We start from the raw sequence: 17,230 nt of genomic DNA, 5'->3' as shown, positions 1-17,230 counted from the left end.
GCTTTAAGCTAGAAAAGGGCAGATTTCATTTAGACATTAGGAAGAAGTTCTTCAGTATGAGGGTGATATATCCCTGGAATAAGTTGCCCAGACAGGTGGTGGAGGCCCCATCCCTGGAGACATTCAAGGTCAGGCTAAATGAAGCTCTGAGTAGCTTGATCTGAGTTAGAAATGTCTGCTTATTGAAGAGGGGTTGGACTAGATAACGTTTGGAGGTCCCTTCCAGCCGAGACATTCTATGATTCTATGGAAAATAGTGTAGGCAGCAGCAGTAGTGAAGTGGTCATGATCCTGGACTCGGCGCTGGTGAGGCCACAGCTCAGAACTGAGTACAAGGTTTGGGTACTACAGTATAAGAAAGACGTTGAGCTGCTGCAGTGGGCCCAGAGAAGGGCAATGAAGGTGATGAAGTATCTGGGGAACATGTCTTAGGAAGAGCAGCTGAGGGAACTGGGATTGTTTAGCCTGGAGAAGAGGAGGTTGAGGAAAGACCTTATTGTGCCCTACAACTACCTGAATGGAGGTTGTAGTGAGGTGGGTGTTGGTATCTTCTCCCAAGTAACTAGTAGTAGGATGAGAGCAAATGGGCTCAAGTTGCACCAGGGGAGGTTTAGATTCGATATCAGGAAGAATTTCTTTACTGAAAGAGTGGTGAGGCATTGGACCAGGCTGCCCAGAGAGGTGGTGGAGTCACCATCCCTGGAGGTGTTCAAAAAACATGTAGACATAGCACTTTGGTGCATGGTTTAGTGGCCATGGTAGCGTTGGGTTGATGGTTGGACTTGATGATCTTAGAGGACTTTTCCAACCTTAATGATTCTATGATTTTAAGTGTAGTTAGACTTAGCTAAAAACTGAGCAGAACTAGTTCTGTTCTAACTCAAACCAGGACACTGTTGCTCCATTATTTCCTCTACATTGTCACAATAAAATTGGTTTTATGATTGTAATTAACAGCTTCATATATACATTAGGGAGATGATGTGAGAGAGACTTGAGTTTACAAATGTGATACTTATAAATTGAGTGTATTTGATTCAGAAATCTGAACAATGAAAACTGAAAATGAACTGAAAATGTGCCAGCAATGCAGCCTTGTGGCCAAGAAGGCTAATGACATCCTGGGGTGTATTAGAAGGGGTGTGGTTAGTAGGTCGAGGGAGGTTCTTCTTCCCCTCTACTCTGCCCTAATGAGAATGCATCTGGAATATTGTGTTCAGTTAAGGGTCCCTCAGTTCAAGGACAAGGAACTGCTTGAAAGAGTCCAGTGCAGAGCCACAGAGATGATGGAGTGGAGCATCTCCATTATGATGAAAGGCTGAGGGAGCTGGGTCTCTTTAGCCTGGAGAGAAGGAGACTGAGGGGTGATCTCATTAATGTTTATTAATATGTGAAGGGCAAGTGTCAGGAGGTTGGAGCCAGGCTCTTCTCTGTGAAGTTCAATGATAGGACAAGGAGCAACAGGTGCAAGCTGGAACATAAGAGGTTCTGCAGAAACATAAGGAAAAACTTTTTCACAGTGAGGGTGACAGAGCACTGGAACAAGCTGCCCAGAAGGGCTGTGGAGTCTCCTTCTCTGGAGACATTTAAAACCTACCTGGACATGTTCCTATGTGACCTGCTCTAGGTAGTCCTGCTCTGGCAGGGGGATTGGACTAGATGATCTTTCAAGGTCCCTTCCAACCTTTAACATTCTGTGGTTCTGTGAAAATTCATTCTCCACAATGCCAGTTTTTCACACATCTTGAAAATATTCAGATTTTTAAATTGATACATCTCAATCCTGCTGGCATGGGATTTCTCACACACCTGTTTGAGGATTCTGACTATAGATCCTTGATCCAGTTTGCTAGTGACTGCATCTTTTCTGAGTCTTGCAGCTACAGTTCCAAGATAGTCAAGTGATGCAACTCTTAATGCCATTTCTGTAGATTTGTTACTGAACTGGTGAACCTAAGAAAAGCAGAATAAACTGTTATAAAAACCTATTTATTTATGTAACAGATTCTTCTCACAAGACATTGCTTGACCTTATTAAAAATTCCACCTAACTTTCATGCTGCATAAAATCATGCAATTTACTATTACATCACAGATACCCTCTTTACTTTACATTAATTTTTTCTCTCTCTCCAAATATGCCTGTTAGAGGTTTTTTTAAAATGTTTTATCTAAAATAAAATGGACATCTAGTAGAGCAGATATCCTTTGCAATAGCATAGATCTTAAGCACCATAATGCAACTTCCTCATTCACACAAGTATCAAGAAAGCTACATTTTATCAGGAACATGAACATAAAATATTTTTTGAAGAAGCAGCTCAAATTACTGTGTTAATTACATTGTAATACTGAAGAACATCTCTCAAAAAACATACATGGAATGTGAATATTTTCATTGGCAAAATATCACATTTCATAAGTAAATGTACTATTACTGGTAAAAGACCAAACTACTTAATTATTTTCAGGTTCTGTGCTAAAGGAATAGTCCAGAGATGTATTTAACATGAATAATTACAGCTATTAGTCTGGCTTTATTCACAGTGAATATCTATACTTATTAGATGCTATACAATGGCATTTTTTAACGTGGAAAATGTCATGGAATAGAAGTGGACTTCCATGGGAAACTGTAGACATATGACCTTTATAAGTCCCATATCAACAATCTTCTGACCTAAATTTTATTTACTATGCATTCCATAATAGTGATATATGTAAGAGAATCTTTAAATGCTGCATGTGTTTCAACAATTGGAAAGCATTCCTGTAATAGTTTTGAGCTGAAATAAACAAGTTCCATTATAATAAGACATAATATAATAGTTAAAACCAAAAATCCCTTACCAATAGCCTTCCTAATAAGCTAAGTAGCAACTCTGCAGCTGGCCATTCTGGTTTATTGACGGTGGAAAGAAGATCTTGAATGAAGTTCTCAAACAGTGGTCTGTAATCTTCATCCCCTTGTTTACTGCCACACCTGTTTAGAAGAAAATGCATTTTGTAAGTGAAATTACGAGTCATCTAAGCTTTACTTCCGATGCAAACAGAATTAATCCTATGTTTAACCAGAAAAACAGTTTTATGCAATTCTAAAAAATATAATTGAAATATTAGCAGAAAAATTGGTTTTTTTCTATTTATGAATAAATAAACTGCTATCGCTGCAAGTAAAACAGCTAATCCAGGATAGTAGAATTTTGTTCATAAGATTTTTTTATTTATCTTTTGGGCAAGTCTGCATTAACTTGGATGGATGAAGTAGGTAAAATTCTAGAGCTCAAGCTAGATTGGGGTAATTAGGAGGTGTTGTGTTCTTAAACCTGGCCTGACTTATCTCACATTGATAAGACATCCCAGTATTATGCTCCACAAAGGTTAAAATCAGAATGTTAAAAATAAAAAGATAACATACATGAGTGTGTTTCACTTATATGTGGCATCCCTAGTTTTAACTGATTCCAGAACTATGCAGAGACATGGCTAGATGGCTCGTAAATAGCCTTTCGGCTTAAGAGTAGAAACTAACTCATGATTAAAACATCAAGACTTCTTGTTACAAATTCTTTGGTTATTCAGGTATATATCTTTTTTTCCCTGTTGAGCTACTGACATTCCTAAATTTATCTAAATGAAAGTATTTTCTTTTATATATCTTTGTCATTCTGATGACTAAAAGAATCTGGTTTCATCATTTAAATTTTTATTCAGCCTTCTCTTCCATGCTTCAGATGAGTAAAAGGATCCTCTGATAAAAGGATCCTACATAAACTATCAGACAGATTCTTAAATGTATAAAGAACTGCAGAATTTCTGTTCCATAAAAATTTTGGTCCAGATAGGTAGCTTTCTTAGGGATCTATAAAATATATTGCTATAAGTAGCTTTATTAGTAGGCACTTAGCATTGTGAAGTGGTTTGGTTTGTCTTAAGGTGTGACAGATTTTACTTGGACTTGGTTTCATCAATATGCTAAAGAATGCACCAGTACTTACTTCTTAAGGAAAACAGAAAGGAAGTTTTGTGCTGTTCTCATGGCTGTTTCATATGAGTTAGTAATAAGCACATCTTGATCCACCTAAAAATAACAAGATTTATTTGTCTAATATGTTAGCATACACAGAAACATGATTTCCAGATCAGCATTTCTCATTAATCAAATTATTACACAGCAGACATAAAATTACAATGCTTAATTACTAGAGCATCACCATAAAATATACCTACAAAGTCATTCCCGCATGCAAAAAAATTGTCTCTCAAAAAAATCTTACTTTTTTGTTTGATTCCTCCTCTGAATTAGAATCTTTTTCTGTTGATGGCAAATGCACTACACACTGAATAAGCTGCAGAACTAGTGCTGTTACCATCTGAATATACATAGGCTCTCCATCAGTGTCACTGCTGTTTAACCTGTTAATAAGAAGACAGCATTAACACTAAAACTAAACAAAAAAGACTAAACAAAACAAAAAGTTTTGGTCCTAAATAACATCTTTCTAATTATTACCACAATTAGAAATCTGTGTTCTAGATATTCATCTAGTCATTTGCTTCTCTTATGCAGTGAAAGATTTGGTCTAACAAAAACAGTAAATATTATTCTCAGGTTGAAGAGATGAACTGAAATAGCTCAAAGATGGGCTATCAGAGTTTCTGTGAAGTTCAGAAGGTGAAAAATCAACAAATATTTAATAAATCAAACACCTACATGCTAAGGCACTTACTAATAGGCTTATTATTTATAATGCCATAAGCATTTCCAGCACAACACTAAAAAATATAGACTGAACTTGTCCTAATTTATCACATATATTTTTTTAATATATGTGAAATGTGCAGGACTTTTAAACAAAAGAAAATAGTGACCTTGACCTGGACTGACTATAAACTATAAACTTCAGCATGCAGGAGCGTCTTTAAGTTGGTATGACCAGTATGAATACACTCCACCTCACGTTTCTCCCCTTCCAAGTGATTTAACATGACAAATAATAGTATGGTGTTTACCATTCATATGTACATCAACACCACTTAATGCTACCCTTAACAATATGAAAAGATTATCATCTCTGACATCATTCTCACGAAATTATCAAAATAATAACTGGGCACAAATCAGATTGCAATTATTATCTTTATGAAGTTATCTTTGACTACTGGTACAGAGAAAATCTTTTCATAACAAATTTTAGGTAAGCTGTACCCTTCATGATTGTAGTCACAGACAGGGAATCTCCTTCAACAGACCAGAGCTAGGACTCTAAACAGTGCAGTTGTGGCCTTGAGATAGTGACTTCTAGTAAAGGTCCTAATTCAAAGAGGCTATTTACCATTTATGCTCCTATGCCTACCACCTTCCTATTTGCTAGATCTCTCTGATGTCTATAACCAAAACAATAGGAAAAACTAGTAACAATCACTCATATTAACATTAGGGTTGCTAAATTAAATTTCAAACTTCCAGTAAATTTCTTTTCCTGGATATTTCCTATTCATTCACCCTGGAGCAGACAACCTATTTCATTTACAATCTGTCTGTCTCTGGGGAAAAGATGTATGTAAGCAAGGAACAAAACACCAACAACAAATGTTTTAGAATAATTTAAAGTGTCCAACCTCAATTTTAGCTGAAATCCAGTTCAGGTCAGATTCTTTCTCAAATTGAACCTGAATCTATACTACTATTCAGAAGATGCACTGAAATCCGGTTGAAGCACTTAAAAGACAGTTAAAGTGAACTGAGTAGCTCCTAAATGAAACTCATTCAAAGGTGAATTGGATAGATTTTATGGAACGAGTACTCCGAGTGTGTCCTCAAATTCAGCCAGAATTTTCCTATTAAAGCTTTAGGCAATGAAAAAATTATATAAAATCCATATAAACAGAACCAAAGAATTTTCCAATAAAACCCCTTTGAATGCACACTAATATTACATTCATTTACACCTTAGTGAGACAAATAATAAGATATTTCAATTAATTTGTAAGCAAGCATAAATATGATGGCATAAGAGAGTCATTATTACAAAATACATTTGTCTGGCAAGTCTGTTCTCACTGTAGAGGTTTTGAAAAATCAACAAAGTGCAGCTTGCTGAGTAACAGATTTTTAAAGAATAAGTTATTACTGAAGCCTAAAATCTTACATCTACAAAACTGTAAATGCTACTTGTAAAAAAATTATTAATCTGTCAGAAATTACCTGAAGTTTCTCAAACTCCTCTTGGTAGTTGGTAGTCTCGCAAGGGAAGTGAAAATTTCTTCTAGTATTAACTGTCTATGTTTTTCATACCTGGAAAACACCTATTTAACAGTTACAGGATTGTTAAAATATTTATTGTTACATAAAATCTCTTAAGTAGATTAAAAATGATATAAACATACACTTAACATGATATTTAAATTATATTTAATGCACAAGTTGTTTTCAATGCATTGCTTTGGTTTTTCAAAGCAAACATTTCTTTATAAAATATTTAAAACATTTTAAAATATAATTTTTTTTAAAATCATCAAATAGTATAAATGTGTAATAGCTCTTAAAGTCAAATGGTGTAATGCTAAGTTTTCAAACTCCAGTATAGAGCAAAACTCTATGGTAACATCAATTAACATGAACGCATGTATGGTTTTACAGCATATTTGAGAGACCAGTTTTACTTCATATCGGAAGATTTAATGTTTGTTTGCCTAACATGAAATTTTCTTTCAATTTACAGGGTCAGGATTGTACAGTTTGCCTCTCCTTTTGTTTAGGTAGAATTACTTTTATAAATACTGGAGTACGTCACCCTTACAAAGATGGAAAACTTCCACTTGAACAAGCACATCTATGTTGCATTGCAGTTTTCCTGAAATAATATTTTATCTGCTCCATGAATTTTTCTCATAGCCACCTCTTCTGAGGAAAAGTGTATTCTATTATACAGAAGTATCCTACTAGCTTATTCCATTGCATAAATTCAAATCTTAACAAAGGAAATAAGGAAAACCATATTGTTAAGATTTCTTAAGACAAGAAAGGACAGGTGAGAGGAAGGTGTTTATGTTTACACTTTAAACATCATAATAAAAATTAAGTTAATTTCTTGGCTCTAATAGGCTATTTCTTCCTATAAAGTACTCTGCAAATAGGAGGAGCTCAAGTAGCTTTAATACTGTTCCTAGATTATGATACCAAACTGTAAAAACATGCAAGAATAAAATTAGTTCTAAACTCCAGTTTTCTACCAGCAAAAATACAGCCTATGTAAATGCCCTAATATCTCCCAGAAGTACAGGAACATGAAATTGCAAATTAAAAATTACTTACTGCAGTCACTAATTTGATGGCACATAACTGTAGTTCACTGACATTTTCTACAAAGAAAGGTGTTATTCCCATAGATGATACCTATCAACGGAAAGAAGATATTGTAAGTATATTTGACTCAAAAACTGATATTTATGCAGTTTCTTGAGTAGGTCATCCATTCAAAAGGTAAGGTATTCAACAACATGTATTATTACTTCATAGCATTTTCAAATAAAATTATTAAAAGATATTTGAATGCAATCAGGCTAACCTTTTCTTAAGTGTACAATAAAAGCCATTACAGATTTGAACATTAAATGCTCCTCTCCTGCAGATTACACACTACACAACAAAACAGTCACTGATGTTAAAAATGCAAAAGTTTGTACTGATTTCATACCTCATGTCACTGAGACAATCACACTTTACAGTCTTTCTGGGGAAAAAAAAACAAACATTCTCAGAGAGAAATTCTTCATGTAAGATAAAACTTACCTGAAGAATAGTTGTATCGGTAAGAAGCTGTATCTCTAGCAACTCTGACAAACTGCTGACAATGTCACAAACTTTGTTATACAACATCACTATGACTCTTTGCTTGTGGGTGGAACACTTGGCACGTTTTGCTTTTGAACTTAAAACACCACCTAGAAAATAAAAAAATATCTTTACTGATTTTTTCAGTGTTTCACTTACATCAAATATTAGAAAGACACCCATCTTTGAAGTGCTGGGGTTAAACCCCCATCACTGAATGAGGAATGGCATATGGATGATGTCCATAACCAGGCAAAAAAGACCCTCCTGATTGGTTTTCACCAAGCCTGGCCAGCCTTGGGTGGGAAGTGATTAGAAGATCAAGCAAGCCTCGTGATGTAAGACAGTGTATATGCGAAGGGCAGAATTGGATAAGAACAGGTGCCTGCTGAGAAAAGATGCATTAGAAGATTATACACAACAAGAAGTAAATGACATCATTGAGCAATTTAAACAACAGCCAGGAGAGCCACTAATCTTGTGGCTGGTGTGCCTATAGGATCAGGGAGCATCAGGGGTTATTCTCGATGAGGGTGACTCCAGGAAATTTGTAATGCTGAGTTCCGATTCCTTTGTGCAAGATGCATTTCAGAACAACAATCAAGTAACTAATTTGTTGGCCTTGGCCACTGTGGCATGTAGAAATAAATACATGACAGAGAATGCCTGGCCAGGATTGGACCAGCTGTGGTACACTCTGTGAGACAGGATTCAAAAAAAGAAGTGTGAAAGACGAAGGGATGAAATTAGCTATCTTTGCTGCCTGAGCTGATGTCTTAATGCAATTTGCATTCATGGTTTCTATGATAAATACCATTATTAGAACTGCTCCACCAGCCTATAAACATAGACTGATGACGCCTTTACTTAACGAGATGGGGAAGTCCATCAGAGAAGTAATTGATAAAATACAATTGCGGGATCTTGGACAATGGGGCCCCTGAGAGACTGAAAGAAATCAAAATACCTGACATCAATGGGGCCCCTGTGAAAATGAAAACCGAGAAACCCAATGCCATCGGACTAGCCAACATAGAATCTCTCAAGGGGAGATGTTTGCAGCTTTGTTAAAGGATGGAGTACCCCACAGCAAAACTGATGGTACTGAAACCCAGGAACTATGGGGATGATACAAGAACAGAGGGTTACATAATCCCTGAAGAAAAGTGCATAGGTATAAGGCGAACAACTCAGCAGCAGTTCAGCCTTCTGCACCTCCTCTGGAAACTCAACAGGACTCCGCATTTGCCCACGGAAAGCTCCCTGCAGATGGATCAGCTGTTCCAGGGGAGAAGGACAATTGGCGGCTGTATTCTGACCTGTATCCTGGGAAAGAACTTAAGGAAATAATGTGACATCGTAACTGAAGAACTGGGGAGAGGGATATTGCCAGGACAAATCTGGCAGATGAACTACATTGGACCTTTACCCAGGGACCAAGGATCTGCAGGATTGATTGAATGGAGGAATGAGCTATTAAAGGAGCAGTTAAAGAAGATAAGAGGTGGAAACCTGTCCAGGTGGAGAACTCATCTCACAGAAGCACTACATACTCTCAACAATAGATCCTTTGAGGAGATGGAGACTCCCTTGATGTGCATGACTATGCCCAATTTGCAAATACAGCCTCTAACAGGGAATTGTGGGAACATTTCTGGAGGAAAATGGACATGATTATTGTATAGATTTAAGCTGAGCCACTAGGCTGCAGGCAGGGACCTTGAAGTGCAGCTGCGAACACCAAGAATGTTAAATAAAGAAGAAGATGACAACAAAGCGAGAGATAGGAAGGAAAAGGAATGCAGACAACCAAGATAAGAAGGAACCAAGAGAAAAACAACAAAGAGCGTGATGACAGCTGGAGAACAAATTGCAAATGGGACTTAAGCACATGGACAGTAGTTTGTAACCAATTAGCTTGGGAAGCGGGGTGCGTGGACAACTTTGTATACTATATAAGCAGGGCTTGTAACTAAAATAAACGTCTTCAGTTACAACTTTCACAGAGTTGGCTGCACATGACTACGCCCAATTTGCAGATTCAGCCTCTAACGGGTAGTGCAACTTTGACTTACTGGGAAATTGTCCCGGGTGCAATGGCCCCCTACCAGGCCACTCCAGAGGCTGCTGGGCTATATCCTTATGCATTAGAATTGATAGCAGTAAGTCAAAACCAGACGAGAGTTATTAACACTGGGATAGGAATCCAGATTCCCCCAGGACACTTTGGCCTGATAGCTGATCGCTCAAACTTAGCCCTGAAGGGTGTTCATGTCATGGGAGGAGTGACTGATGCAGACTATCAAGGAGAAATTAAGGTCATCTTGCTAAATAAGGGTGAATAAGATTTGGTTTTTCAATCCCATGATAGAATAGCACAGTTATTGTTATTGCCGGTTTTAAAAACAATGGTGAGGAGGGGGGAACCGCCCCAAGCTACCACTGTATGTGGGGATAAAGGGTTTGGATCTACCAATTTCAGTAATGGAGCAAAAGTATGGGTCCAAGGGCCAAGTGGCCCTCCTGAACCAGCTGAAGTAATAGCTGCAGGGAAGGATAATACCATCTTAATCATGAAGCCTGGGCAAGAAAAATGGGAACATCTCCCTGCAAATAAGTGTTACTTGCAAGAATGACCAGATAGTGTAGAACCTTATTTTACAGACCCAGTGTAGAGCCGCTGAGAGTGCTTGGACTACGTATGAAGAATCTCAATTTCTATGTAAAGATGGGCACTATGCTTCCTTACTATCTGAAGGTATGTGTATGACAAAAAAATGCTAAATGCAAAACATCAAGCATACTAACCACTATGAGGATCCACTCTATACACAGGATCATACTGAGGATAGAGAGTGTTCTGCAAATGAAATTTTGTGTATTGAATAACTCTTTCTATTACGTCCTCAATATATACAGCTTTAGGCATATTTGGTGATGTCATAATATTGATAGCAGTAAGACAAGCATCAGCAGACTTTCCATAATAAGATCTCTCCATAATCTCTCCTCATCTTCAGTGTCATTGTTCTATAACAGGAAACAATAAACATGATAGTGTGTCAGATTTTTATACTTAATAAGTAAAAGATAACATTTTAATATATTTGCATACACACATATACAAAATGTCATATTTCCTTTATGATACAAAACCAGCTTGTTTTAGAAATCAACTAATGTTTGTTTTACTAGCAACAGTTTTGCAACCCTAAATTACAAGTCTTCAATATCTCTTCTGGTAAAACACGAAGCTTTCTGTGTATCATCAGGAAGCACTATGAAGGAAGACTGCCACTTTCTCTACTTAAGAATGATGTATCTTAATCAAAATCTAAACTGATTATCTAGTGTTTTCTTCAGTGACTTATACACACCAATTGCTGTTTTGATCAGTCTGATTTTTGCTGCTAGAAGGAATTGTTACACAAAAAGACCATCAAGTCACAGGAAACTCATGAGAATACAACTTTCTCCACTTCACAGCCTAACTGATCTATTATCTATTTAAAGCCAAGTAGTTTAATTTTTTTTTTCCCCTCATTCATCTTGGAAATAAAAAAATCTGCAAATGCAATCTGCCTCTGGAAAATATCCTTACATGGAGGTAGGATATTTTCACTGCACTGTAAAAGAACTAAGGCTTTCTTTGTTTTTGTCTTTTTCTTTTTCATATTAATGGGTTTTAAGAAAAATCTAAAACTTGTTTCGCTAAAGACTACTTCTTTTTTAATCAACACTTTGTATCTCAATTGTTATAATTGGACAGTTTCATTAACTGCTTAATAATCTTGAGTTTTACTACAAAAAGCTAAAATAAAAATATAATTTTAAAGGCATCGGCATAAAGACTCAATCACACTGAATTAGAGCAGGTAAATTCAGAATCCTATACTGAAAATTTGAAAACCAAACAAACTATCTAGATGAAAATATTTAGTTACAAATAACGTGTCCCTGGTTTTCAAATTCAAATTTTTCTTTTCAAATATACAGAATTACTCTCTATTTCTGCAGATCAAGGTTTTTTTTTCCATAAAATTCAATTCTTGCAAGAATATTGTTTTGACTAGAAAGTGTAGAACTAAATATATAAAAGTGTGTAATATCAATTTCATCATCATAAAAAAACTCCAAAATCCCCTTGTAGTTTTACATATATCAGAAAAAAAACCCTAACATTTTAAACTTCCTGTTAATTTTTTTTATGTTGATAACTTCAACTTTGCATCACAAGAGCAGATCTAAATAAAGCATTTAATGCTCAGGAGAAGAATGTGCTCTACACAAAAGCTGTAATACTTCTTACATTGTGTAAGGGATGTTTTATGGACATGTAGAAAAGTAGCAAAGAATGTCCAATGGTGCAAGTTACACCATTTACCATGAATATTTCAGGATGAAACTATATTTAAAATTATGTCAAAAGACCATTTCCAATAAGTCTGTTAGTTGTCAGTACTAGAGTAAAACATGTTTAGTACTGAAAGAATATAATCAATTGAATTTTACTTCAAATCTGAAAGCTTAGCAATCTCTTAATCATTAAATCAGGAATTCCTTTCACACACACACAAAGTATTTAAAACTATCGCTACATGGGACTCAAGTGAAGAAGAAAACCCTATTACATGCAATGGTGTGAAACTGTAATTTGAAACTCACATGGTTAAGTAATGTAGAAAGCCTTGATCCATCTTGAATATTCTTCTCCAAAATATTTAGGACCTTTACTGTTTTATCTGTTGAGAGCTAAAGCAAGAAACAAAACACATCAAATAAGTGTAGGAACATAAAGGCTTCCAAATTGCAGAAAAACACATCCATGGATGAAGGACAGAAGATGTTATGTAATCTGACAAACATAAAATGTAAATAAACTGAAATAAGGATTGGATCTTGACTTGTCTGGTTTCTGACACAGCATGATTGAGAATGGTGATAATACAATTAAACTAGTGAAATATGTTCTGAGACTGCAATCAAACTGCATTTTAAACCTGCAAAATTCATAGAAATGTATTTACAACTGCATATCTGTAATTAATATTGTATAGTTACACATTTTTGCTTCTAGAAACATAAATTTACCAAATCGAAGTATCAATCACAAATTCTATCTGATCATATAGAGCTTTAAGAGAAAATCCAAATTCTATGGACAAGCAGAAATAAAATTCCGATACTTGAGTGCTAATAAAAAGGAAACATATTCTTAATAACTGCATTAACTTTGAAAAACTAACATGTTGTAAAAAAGTAATTCAAACTCACTTACTGATGTTCTACAGAATTATGATTAAATAATCTGTAGAATATGCTAAACTCCCCAAGAGCCAATTTCATTCATCCAGATACTATTGGTGTTCACCTTTAGAAGCAACAAAATTCTAATTTTATGTATACATGTATGTATGTGGAAAAAAACAGGGAACAGAGGTTAAGGGTGAGAACTATCAGGAAAGAGAAACACTCAGGCTGATAACATGCTACAAAGGAAGGTAGGGAGATTGAAGAAAAATACATAAAGAATATCTAAATCTTGGAATAAAGAAAACCCTTCAGAGTGACTTGTACAATGAGTGGCTTCCCAGACACTTCATAAACATAGTAAGTGATCATGAGCAGGCAAAGTAAGAATTTAACACAAGACTGCCCAAAGCCAAGAGTTCTAGGAAGATAAGGAAAGCAAGAACATTGTTTCTAGGTGTGATACCTACAGTTTGTGCCAACAAAAAGTTCCCTTGAACTGAAATCAGGAAGAGTATGGCAAAGAAACCATAAGATGCCGTCTACAGAAAAGTCATCTTATTATCTCCTGGGGCATTAAATCTTCTAAATTTGAAGGGACTCTTTGGAGAGAGCAAGGAAGTAGGCAATGAAGCTTTGAGTAGCTTGATCTAGTTGGAGATGTCCCTGCTTATGGCAGGGGGGTTGGACTAGATGACCTTTGGAGGTCTCTTCCAGCCCAGACATTCTATGATTCTATGAATTCAGTGTGATGCTAGCTGGACATCATACATTTGCATTGCACTAGAGGCATATATCAGCAAGGGTGGAGTTTTTTACTTTGTCAGCAGGTTCTGTTTTACTATGGTTGCTCAACACTAGCTGTAAGGAGGAAAGCCTATAAGTTGATGTGCCTTTGTGAAAGTAGATTAATTATTTTAGATTTTACTGCTCAGACATACCTATTGGCATGTAGTGCTCCAGGTCAGTGCTAACAGAGAGGACTATTCAACAAATTGTCTCAACTTCAGAGACAGTAACAGTTAAGATGTGGTAATGTTTTAAGCACTTCAGCTAAGTCGGAAGGAGCACAACTGTTCACAGTATGTCACATGCACACCTGAAGACAGTAAAATATTACAGGGGACACAAGTTTTTGTATGTTTAACAAAATTAAATGTTCAAAATGAGTTAAACACCATGAAGATGTACCTTGTCCATAATGCCCATTGCCTTGATTTTTGCAGATTCACTACCCAACTCACTAAGCTGATGCTTTCCCAGTAGCAATTCCTGTGGAATCTCATCATCATCACCTTAAAAAAACAAGTAAAATTTGAACAATCATATTTGTAATAAGACTTCAAGAAAATCATTATTCTACAGCCAACATGAAAAATCCAACTGAAGAAAAAAACCCAGATTATCCAAATAGCTAGCATCCATGAAGACTGATGATGACAACTTTTGGTTGTGTTAAAATGACTACTTGTTGTATTAAATATGACTGAAAGTTATAAATCAAAACTATTTTTATTATAGCAAAATCCATTTATTGCAGTTCTTGTGCTATTGCCCTCATTTCAGTAAAACAAATCTTACGTGATTGTAGTCCTAATGCTAAAGTTCAAATCTGGGGAAGGGCAATAAATGAAAAACATATAGGAAATTAAGTACCTTGGGATACACTGTGTCTTAATCACATTTATCCTTACAAAAAAATCCATGATGTTACAAGACATACAGAAAGAACCATTTACTTCACTTTTTAACCCAATGTTGTAGATCCCATTGTTGTAGTAATTTGTTTACTATGCTCCTCTGCTTGTTCTAATCTCATGACAAAGATGGTAGGAAAAAAATTTACAAATGCTCCATTATCCATTTCAATAAAAAATCATCTTTGTGAACCTGAACTACTTTGTCAGACACTTATGCTAAGTTGTCTTATTTTCCACTGAAATGGATCAGGAGTATACAATGATTCAAGCTCTATTCAAGTTTGTCTATTCAAACTCTATTCAAGAGTATACAAGCTCTGTTGGGTCAAAGGTCGTAACAGATGCAAAATTATGTGCCTCAGACATTACTGGTAAGAGAACCATCATATGTCAGTGTTTTTTACAAAGATATGTTTGGCAGAAGATAGCATCCTAATGACATCACAAAGAGGTATCCTTTCCACTCCAGGGGGCTATTATTTGTCTCGTGATTTATGTCCCTTTTGGATTCTGCAGGGAGGAAGAAGGAGAATCTTCTTCCTGTAGCAGCAAGTGAAATTGGAAAGGTAAAGGCCTCCGCTCAAGGTAAAAGCCATATAAATGCAGTATACTGTAGCATGTATTACAGGCAATTAAATCACAAAGAAGGAAGTTTGAAAAAAATTAGATGGAATTTTTTTTTTTTTTCTTGTGTTTCTAACTGGGGGAAGAATTCTGAAAATTTCTGACATATTACCAAAAGCTGTAAAATCCATGTCTTCTAAGTTTTCCAAAATATTCTCTATTGAAGCAGTAAATCTTTTGAAAGTTGAAGAATCCATCATTTCTGGTGAAAAAAAGAAATGTATATATAATTATTTTATATACAAAACAGAAAATACAAACTGTAGGAAAAAAAGCTTCTAAAATTACCTTCAGGTGTTAGTTTAGGTTCATAAGCTTTCCTCCTCTTTTGTTTTTCTTTTTTCTTCATTTTTCGAGCCACTAATTAAGAGAATAAAGGATTGTTTACATTTCTAATGCTTATATTCAATACTGCATGTAAAGATGTTTATTTTAAAATGTTTAACATATCCTTTTTAAATACACAAGTATTATGGAAGAAAATACATTTTTTAAAACAATCAGTTACCCTCACTGAGGCTAGGAGGAGAAGAATAATCATCCATATCAGAGTCATCAGGACTGCGATTACGGTAACGGCCACTACCAGAAGTCCTTCTTCCTTCATGATAATAACCACTTCTCCGATGGTCACCAGAACTTCTTCTGTCATGTTCTTCATATTCCCAAGCTTCATCCCTATCCTTTTTGTGTCTTTTACGAGAAGCTAGAAATGAAATGCTTTTTTATTATAAGCATAAAACCTTTACTTTTAATAGCTCAAAATTATACATTTGCAAGTTAAACACTATCATATAGATGTTTTGTAAAACAAGCAAACACTCAAACTATCATATACAATTCTGTTATAGCATTATTCTAATGATTTCTTTGAATTACATGCAAACTGTGCCTGAAACTGGCAAAGACACAAGCAAACATTTAAAAATATAAATTTACAGGGCATTTGTCCTTTTAAGCAAAGTCAGGGAAATAAGAATAAATAAAAATAAGTTTTATACTTTCATAATGGAACACAGAGTTAATTTTTTCAGTTATCTAAATTGTGACTATTACTGGGTGTCTATGTTGCAATTCATTGATTGCTTTGCCCATCTAACATAGCAAGTTCCAATGAGACTTGGCAACCTATTTGCTTAAAGATATTGTTTTGCCAAGACAACTAAAATTTTGTCTTGATATATATTGCAGGAAATTGAGTGTAAAGGAGAAAGCTGGAGTCACAATTCTGGGCCAGGAAATGAGTATATATCATAAAAGATTATTATAAGCAGTTTTCAGTCAGGATCAAAAGGCCTCACAGAACTGAATGTTGAAAAATTGGAATAATTTCTATACAGAAACAGAAACTTGGTGGAAATAAAGTGTGCGTATGTGTGTAATGGAAAGTTCTTTGTTGTTTTCAAAGACAGTATTGATGGGGAGAGAGTGCTAAGATGTAATAGAAAAAGGATATGAAGGAGGAGGCAATTTCATCTATGAAAACAGCCAACTCCCCCTTATCTAAGGTAACAGGATAACTGGGTTAGCAAAGACATGTTTAACACAGACTGTGCAGTAAAGATCAAAATGGCTCCAAAACATTATATTTTAGCCTAGCAGTTTATTCTTCTTGTTGTCCTGGGTTCGGCTAGGATATGGTTAATGTTCACAAGCAGCTGGGAGGGGCCACAGCCGGGATAAACAACTGAACCAGCCAATGGGATATTTGATACCATACTGATGTCATGCCCTCTATATAAAGGAAGGGGCTGGCCTAGGGAGGGGGCTTGTGATTTCAACAAGTGGCTTGTGGCTTCAGATAGGGCCAGAGTAGGGA

General features: G+C 35.6%; 1 protein-coding gene across 1 annotated transcript; it reads right to left on the bottom strand.

Moving 5' to 3' along the window:
- Positions 1-1,809: 1,809 nt before the first annotated feature.
- LOC103780384 (nipped-B-like protein) lies at positions 1,810-16,117 on the bottom strand (the record flags this gene model as incomplete). Its single annotated transcript, XM_008948055.1, is given in 14 exon segments — positions 1,810-1,953; positions 2,851-2,983; positions 3,999-4,081; positions 4,278-4,416; positions 6,209-6,309; positions 7,319-7,399; positions 7,796-7,947; positions 10,646-10,819; positions 10,822-10,867; positions 12,503-12,589; positions 14,279-14,382; positions 15,524-15,613; positions 15,700-15,771; positions 15,920-16,117. Coding segments are annotated over 14 exon segments (1,604 nt in total), but the record flags the coding sequence as incomplete, so codon positions are not given.
- Between the last annotated feature and the right edge of the window lie 1,113 nt (positions 16,118-17,230).

This window comes from Merops nubicus, unplaced genomic scaffold, assembly GCF_000691845.1.
Source record: "Merops nubicus isolate BGI_N331 unplaced genomic scaffold, ASM69184v1 scaffold5849, whole genome shotgun sequence".
NCBI lineage: Eukaryota > Metazoa > Chordata > Aves > Coraciiformes > Meropidae > Merops > Merops nubicus.
This window is presented reverse-complemented; position numbering and strand designations above follow the sequence as displayed.